The sequence below is a fragment of the Arachis hypogaea genome, chromosome 1 (genome assembly GCF_003086295.3).
Source record: "Arachis hypogaea cultivar Tifrunner chromosome 1, arahy.Tifrunner.gnm2.J5K5, whole genome shotgun sequence".
In the NCBI taxonomy this organism is placed as follows: Eukaryota; Viridiplantae; Streptophyta; class Magnoliopsida; order Fabales; family Fabaceae; genus Arachis; species Arachis hypogaea.
This window is the reverse complement of record NC_092036.1, coordinates 1,610,125-1,618,774: the sequence shown is the minus strand read 5'-3', so window position 1 is coordinate 1,618,774 and position 8,650 is coordinate 1,610,125. Positions and strand designations below refer to the sequence as shown.

Below are 8,650 nucleotides of genomic sequence, written 5' to 3'. Positions count from 1 at the left end.
CTAAGTTGTTTGTTGTGAACAAGATGAAGAACACTTTTGCTCTTTGTTCTTATTTACTCCTCCTTGTTACCCTTTTGGGTCTAGTATTCTCAAATTGCAAAGCCAACCAAGTTGACAACCTTGATGAGTTGATTAATTCAAGAAGCTCAGAGAATGCTCCTAAGACTCTTTCATGGACAAAAGAAGATGCATACATACCAAAATATTATCATACTTCTTCTATTGGTCCATCTCCATCACAAGAGGAGCAAAAGTTGGCTGATAAAATAACTGCATTGCCAGGTCAACCATATTATGGGTCAAATTTTGACCAATATGCAGGGTATGTTACTGTTGATCCAAATGTTGGGAGAGATCTTTTCTATTATTTTGTGGAGTCTCCAGCTAATTCCTCTCAGTACAACCCTTTGGTTTTGTGGCTCAATGGAGGTATTTTAAAATAGGATGAAATATTCTCTCTAAATTGTTTGTTGAATAAATTATCATTTATACTCATGAAAAATATAAACGCTAACAAATGTATCTAAATAAGAATAAAATAACAATTATAATTATGGAAGATGGCTTTCGTGTGTTAAAAATATTCGGATGTTGGTTATACAATTAGTCTGTTAGAATATTTTTGGCACACATAAGCTATTTTCTGTAAAAGTCGTTTTATTCTTATATGGATACATTTGTTAATGTCTATATCTTTTATGGATACAAATGGTAATTTATTCATTGTTTGTTGATAACCTCTGTTTTTCTTATGTCTTTCTGTTTTTTTATTTTTATTTAGTAACGCTTGGTTAACAACTCAAATAGACAACTATTGCTAACAACTTAGTTATAAATACTAGAAATAAGTGATCAACTCTATATATATTTATGCATGTTTTACATATATTTTCAAGAGAATAATCAACTTTAAAAATAATAAAACTTTTCAGAATTGAGTAATTAAATTTTTTATAACATAAAATAATAATTATCAATTAGTTTTAATAATTTTCTTTGTATTTTATTTAAGTAGGATAATTTAGTCATAATGTCTTTTTATCTTTTAATTTTTTTAGGATAACTCTAATGCTAGTTTTAATTTTAATTTCGTTGTGGATATTGTAAAATATCATATCAATATCTGTGAAACCATACATCATAAATAGTAATTTAAAACTAAATATAAAATTTGTCATTCTAATGTTCAGTTTTAATTAAATTTAAATTATTTATTAAAGTAGTTATATGAAGGATAAAATATATTTTTTATTTCTGAAATTTGGTAAAAAATTTAAAAATATCCTTAAGTTTTATTTTGTTTCAATTTTGACCTAAAATTTTTTTATTTGTATTAAATATACCTTTGGCGGCTAAATTTTCAAAAAATTTAAGACCAATATAACAAAATTGATGTCGGTGGTATATTTGATGCAAATCGAAAAATTTTGGAACAAAATTGAAATAAAATAAAACTTAGGAATATTTTTGAAACTTTGGTTAAATTTCAAGAATAAAAAATATACTTTACCTAAAAAAAATTCTTATATAAATAATAAAGTTTTATTAATTTTCTCTAAAAATAATACTACTTTTTAAAAATAAGATTAATTTTATTTTATCTATCAATTTTAATATAAATCGATTTGCTTCTTATAAGTTTTAAGGAATACCCAAGAATATTTGATTGAAGATGCTATTAGAAGAGAACAGTCATGTAATACCGCACACATAAAAATAAAGGCGAAAATTCAAGTGTAGTCGATTTCACGTAAAGTTGATAATTGAGAGGTGTTAAATATGATTAAATTTTTATTTAACAGTTTTCAACTATCAACTTCACCTTACTGCACATGAATTTAAAAAAAAAAAAACTCTTGAAAATTGAAATTGCAACTTACATGCAGGACCTGGTTGCTCCTCACTGGGTTACGGTGCATTTGAGGAGTTGGGACCCTTCAGAGTCAACCCTGATGGTCAAACCCTATACCGCAACCAATTTTCCTGGAACGAAGGTATATATATATATATATATATATATATATATATATATATATATATAACACAATCATCACTCAAATGATACTATTTTCTAATTAACAATGATCTAATTAATTGCAGTGGCTAATGTTCTGTTCTTGGAATCCCCTGCTGGAGTGGGATTCTCGTACACACAAAATGACTCACAAACATTTTTCCCTACTTCCGGTGACAAGGCTGCTGCAAAGGATGCCTACGTGTTCCTGGTTAACTGGCTAGACCGGTTTCCAGAGTACAAAGACCGTGAAATTTACATCACTGGCGAGAGCTATGCCGGTCACTATGTGCCTCAGCTTGCATATACTATTGTTGTCAACAATCTTTTCAGACAAATTGCCAACCAATCTGTTATCAACCTTCAAGGCATTGCTGTAAGTTCCAAATTTACCTTTAAGCTGCACACTGCATACCTTGCTTTTAACTTTCTTACCAAGGACATTTCTGCCATTTTAATCAGAGGAAGTATAGGGAGTTAATGGAGTATCTGTATAATGTGTGCAATGGGGGTTTAGGAATATTCGATTCAATAAGTTATCAGATGTTTATTATCTCTGGTATCTGAATGATTATTATAGATAATATGGGTGTATTGTGTTTGAAAAATGAGAAGTATTTTATACTGAATGTTCATTTTTTAACTTATATTAGGCCAAATAAATAGCTCATTGTATACATCGTACGAATACTCCATTCCTTAGCGGGATGAGCATTAATACACACGCTTGAAATTTCAGATTGGGAACCCATGGGTTGATGATTTTACTGGTGTAAAGGGGTTATTTGATTACCTCTGGACTCATGCTTTGAACTCAGACCAAACTCATGAGCTCATTGAGACATACTGTGACTTCAAACCCCATCAACCCATTTCCTCTATTTGTATCAATGCAACAAGAAATGCCTTCGCTGAGAAAGGACCCATTGACTCCTATAATATATACGCACCACTCTGTCACGACACCTCTCTCAAACCTTCTCAAACTGGCTCTGTAAGTTATATATTTTGCCTTATTTTATTTATTTATTTATAATCTATACTTCTCAAACCACGTATTAAACGATTTTATTTATATTGCAAGGTATACAATTTCGACCCATGCTCTGATGTGTACGTGCAAGCCTATCTAAATAGGCCAGAGGTCCAAGAAGCTCTTCATGCAAAACCCACACAATGGAGCCACTGCAGGTAAATTTGAATATTTTATGAAAGGGCATAATCGTAACTTTGAATCCTTTATTACATTATTATTCTGACCCAGTTCTGTCTTGTTATAGTTTTTTTCAGTGGAAGGACAGCCCAGTTACAGTCCTACCCCTCATCAAGAAGCTCATCGACCACAATATTAATGTCTGGATATACAGGCAAGTTCAATGTCATTCTAATTCTTACAACCACTAAACAATTCCAAACTAAATTTGAACCCACAAAATCTTTGGATGAAAATCTTTTTTATTTTGATATATCATTCTCAAATTTTTTGAGTCTGTTCAAAAATCATGTACCAAACTTGTTTTGTATAAGAATATCTCGTGAACCATAAATGTTAGGGTGAAACAAAAATGCAATAGCGCACAACATCAGCTATCAAAGTAGTTAGCGATTAAACAACTTGGGTTGGTTGAGTGGTCAGCTCACTCGTCCGCTAAAGCAAGTGTTGGAGTTCGAATACTATGTATTTTTTATGAATAATTAGTTCGATATGACATGAACAAAATGATGAATTGTGAAAGTTATCATTTTTTTTCTTTTTTGCAAAATCCTAAATTTAAATGGTCTTTTTTTTTTACAGTGGTGATGTAGATTCAAGAGTGTCAGTCACAGCTACCAGATATGCACTCAACGTCCTCAAGCTCCCTATTGTGACCCCTTGGTATCCATGGTATTCTGAAAACGAGGTATGCAATCATTACATTTTTCTCACTCCTAAGTTTTACGTGTAATTTCCTGACCCATTAATTAATAAAAGGAAAAGAATGACATGGTTTTAAATTACAGTTTACAAATACCAATTATATTTGCCATATTGTTGTTGTAATACCCTCTACAGTCTACACTTGCATTGCAATAACTGCGAGCAACTGCATCATTTTGCAAGCTGAATATTTGTTTACCAACCATACATAGTCGATTCTAGAAACAGATAAACTCTAATTTAAGGCAACAAACATCTTAGTTTGAGTAATCACAATTGGAATATAGATTGATCCAACAATCTTATTACTACTATAGAAAAAAGTTTGAGTGACATGCAACTCATCAGTGAAGTGTCACAAAGTAAACAAACAACAACAAAGCCTTGTCCCACTAAGTGGGGTCGGCTACATGAATCAAACGACGTCATTGTGCTCTGTCATGTATCATGTCTACAAAGAGACCGTTTACATGTAGATCTCGTTTGACCACCTCATGGATGGTCTTCTTAGGTCTTCCTCTGCCTTTTGCCCTTTGTCCATCTTCCATCTCATCCACCCTCCTGACTGGATGTTCTATCGGTCTTCTTCTCACATGTCCAAATCACCTGAGACGCGATTCAACCATCTTTTCCACAATAGGTGCTACTCAAACTCTCTCCCTTATATCTTCATTCCTTATTTTATCCAATCGCGTATGACCACTCATCCATCTCAACATCTTCATCTCTGCCACACTCAGCTTATGTTCGTGCTCCCCTTTAGCCGCCCAACACTCCGTACCATACAGCATAGCCGGTCTTATAGCGGTGCGATAGAATTTACCTTTAAGTTTTAAAGGCACTTTTTTGTCGCATATAAAACCAGATGCACTCCGCCATTTTGACCAACCTGCTTGGATCCTATGATTTACATCATGTTCAATCTCTCCATTATCCTGTATGATGCACACAAGATACTTAAAACTTTTAACTTTTCGTAGGGTGTTCTCTCCAATTTTCACCTCTATATTGGAGTTTTCCCTTCTCAGACTGAACTTACATTCCATATATTCCGTCTTGCTACGGCTTATGCGCAGACCATACACTTCTAGAGCTTCTCTCCATAACTCCAACTTCTTATTTAGGTCTTCCCTTGACTCTCCCATAAGGACGATATCATCGGCAAAAAGCATGCACCATGGCACAGGCTCTTGGATGTGCTCTGTGAGTACTTCTAAGACTAATGTGAAAAGGTATGGACTTAAGGATGATCCCTGGTGTAATCCTATACCAATAGGGAATTCCTCTGTCACACCACCTTAAGTCTTCACACTAGTTGTGGCCCCATCATACATGTCTTTAATTGCCCGAATATATGCGATCCTTACTCTCCTCTTTTCTAAAACCTTCCATAAGACCTCCCTTGGTACCCTATCATACGTTTTTTCCAAATCAATAAACACCATGTGTAGATCCCTTTTATTACTACGATACCTCTCTATCATCCTTCTTAATAGGTATATCACTTCAGTGGTAGATCTGCCTGGCATAAATTCAAATTGGCTCTCTGTTACTTGCGTCTCTTTTCTCAACCTCCGTTCTATCACCCTTTCCCATAACTTCATAGTATGACTCATAAGTTTAATCCCTCTATAATTTCCGCAACTTTGTATATCCCCCTTATTCTTGTAGATAGGTACCAAGGTGCTCTTTCTCCACTCATCAGGCATCTTCTTTGACCTTAAAATCTCATTAAAAAGCTTGGTTAACCAGTTGATGCCTTTTCCTCCAAGACCCTTCCAAACCTCAATCGGGATATTATCAGGTCCTACTGCCCTGCCATTTTTCATCTGTTTTAGAGCCTCTTTTACCTCGAAGTCTCGAATCCTTCCATAGTAGTCAAAGTTTTGATCTTCTTCCCTTGTGCATAATCGACCAAGGCTCGGAAGAGTCTTCTGTCCCTCATTAAATAACTCGTAGAAGTAGCTCTTCCACCTTTCATTAATCTTCTCCTTTTGAGCCAACACCTCTCCATCCTTATCCTTTATGCACTTAACCTGATCCAAATCTCTCGTTCTTCTTTCCCGGCTCTTTGCAATTCTATATATACATTTTTCTCCTTCTTTCGTGCCCAAAGACTGGTAGAGACCCTCATATGCTCTTGTTCTTGCTTCACTTACAGCCACTTTTGTCTCTTTCTTAGCCGCCTTATATTTTTTCAAGTTATCTGCATTGCGGCATTAAGACCACTCTTTAAAGCATCCTCTTTTTATTTTTATCTTTTCTTGTATACTCGCATTCCACCACCAGGACTCCTTGTCTCTTGGTCCTATTCCTTTAGATTCACCAAAACTTTCTTTTGTTGTTCTTCTAATAACTTCTGCCATCTCCCTCCACAAAGTAGAACTCTAAAAAAAATATGTTATGAGTTTGGACTAACACTTAAAAAAAGTCCCACATCAAAAGGCCAATACCAAAAAAAGAATCTTATGGCAGCGTTTTTTTAGAAATTAGGACTGAAATTTAGTATTATGTCTGAAATTTTAAAAAATACAGACTAAAACTATAATAATATTTCTTTTTAAAAATATTTTCATTTAACTTTTTAAATTTTAAATTTATCATTCGATCTCTACATTTTTCTTAAACTAAATATAATACTGGAACAATTATTATATTTTACACAAAAAATAATACAAAAACTTAATTTAATTTCTATGCCTCCGTCTGAATGTCTCAATGCGAAGGTTCCTTCCAAAAGCAGCTTATAAGACCTTAGACTCTCTCACCATATGAGCTACCTTTTGTGATAATGGTTCTCGTAAGGTCTTATAGTTCATTACATTAAAATGACCTGCGTATTATAGATGGTTGATTAACAGTTGAAATTGGACGTGCATGGTATAGTTTTTTTTTTCTAGTTTATATTTTTATTTACCTATCTACCCTCTAAATTGGATAAAATTAGTTTGGAGCAAAATGACCAAGATTGTAATTTATAATAGATTGGAGGATATGCGGTGCAATACAAAGGATTGGTATTTGCGACAGTGAGAGGAGCAGGGCATATGGTTCCAAGCTGGCAGCCAGAACGGGCTTTCAACTTGATCTTAGCATTCCTCAGTGGATATCCCTCCCCTCCTGGTTCACCAAAATGATCACTCTACTTCAGAATTAAACACTACTTGCTTCTCATATTGAGTGAAATAAAGTTGGATTTTATTCTTTGTAACTTTCATTAGCTGACTCATCATATGCCGTATCACGTACTTTGTTATGTATATGGCATTAAAAGATCTTTCACTTTGTATCTTGAATTTTGAAATAAAGTTTCATGTATTCCTCTCTTTTGGTTTAGCTCAGACAAATTTAAAAGTAAAAGAAAACGGAACATATATGCAATACAGGCCTGCTACACATTCACGCGTTAATTGATTTAGATTGATTTAAAAGTCTATTATAAAGCGCGTGAAAAGTACATAATAAATCTGTGTAATATGTCTTGTTCTTGCAAATCACTAAATAAACAAGCATATTTTCTTATATTATTTTTATGTCATGATATCACTTATTTTTAAAAGTTTAAGCTAATAAAAAGAAGCGACATGAATAATCATATCATGATACTAGAATGAAGTGGAACCCTCTTATAGAAAAATATTTTTTCTAAAGCTGGCATACCAATATTTTTAATGTGAAAGAAAATTGGTTAATATTGACTAAATATAAAATAAATTTTAAAAAATATTAAATACATCATATTTCTTTTTTTAATTCTATATATTATTATATTATTTTATTTTTTTAATATATTTATTAGTATGTTATAATAACAATCACAACATATTCGTGAATATGCCAGCTTTATTTTTTAACAATTCCTTCCAGTAATTGAAAAAGAGAAATATTCCATAAACACAATATAATTTTGTTTCAAAAATATTATTTGTACATTAAAATTAGCCACCAATGTATTTATGTATAACTATATGTGTAGTTTAATTTATTTTTAATGTGTATTTATATTCCAGTAATCTAATATATATTTTTATACTGATGACTAATTTTAGTGACTGATTTTGATATACACGTAGCATAACTTTTTTGTTTTTGTTATGTGAGATTTATTAAATACATCAATCTAAATAAATTTGATAAGAAATGTCATTAATGTCATTTATTGAGTTGTAATGCAAAAGGATGAAATGGCTACTCATTACGTCACATGAATTGCGTCTAACAAGGTTAGCTCAGCATAAAACTTTGATCAATAATTGCCTCTATTATTTATTGTTTATGTAACATGCTTCGATTTTCCTATGCTTAATTTACTCCGTGGATCCAATATAAATGGATTATGTGGTCATAAAAACTTGCAACAAAATATTATTGTTATCTATAATCTTGAAAGTTCAAAGTTCAAAGAGTATCCAACTGTTTTAAGCAAAAGCATGCCTTATGTGGATACATCAAAACAGATCACACGAAAATAACATATGTTGTTCACGACAACATTTGATTATGTCACTCCTACATCGTGTATTGCATGTAGAGCTTGCAAATCAAACAAATTAATTAGCTCCTTAATAAATTATTCATAACAAGTTATTATCCAAATGACTCTTTGTTTGGATTGTTTTATACTTTTATACGACTGTTTTATTTCGTACGTCTATTCTTGTGTGTTTTAAAATTAATCTAAGTCAAGTCAAATTTACATGGCACCCTTTATTCTGGTT

The 8,650-nt window shown here is 32.4% G+C and overlaps 1 protein-coding gene across 1 annotated transcript; it reads left to right on the top strand.

The window, feature by feature from the left end:
* LOC112710912 (serine carboxypeptidase 1-like) lies at positions 1-7,258 on the top strand. The gene is made up of 8 exons (XM_072233498.1): positions 1-429; positions 1,887-1,994; positions 2,101-2,390; positions 2,754-3,008; positions 3,099-3,205; positions 3,295-3,381; positions 3,810-3,915; positions 6,917-7,258. Exons 1-8 carry the CDS (start codon positions 24-26, stop codon positions 7,067-7,069), a joined length of 1,512 nt encoding a protein of 503 aa, XP_072089599.1. The 5' UTR covers positions 1-23; the 3' UTR covers positions 7,070-7,258.
* Positions 7,259-8,650: the final 1,392 nt, after the last annotated feature.

Excerpts from the sequence above, each read along its gene's own strand:
- LOC112710912 (XM_072233498.1), top strand. The coding sequence starts at position 24 with ATGAAGAACACTTTTGCTCTTTGTTCTTATTTACTCCTCCTTGTTACC. Across the intron at positions 2,391-2,753 it reads TCAACCTTCAAGGCATTGCT|ATTGGGAACCCATGGGTTGA; the intron begins GTAAGTTCCAAA and ends TTGAAATTTCAG. Across the intron at positions 3,916-6,916 it reads CATGGTATTCTGAAAACGAG|ATTGGAGGATATGCGGTGCA; the intron begins GTATGCAATCAT and ends AATTTATAATAG.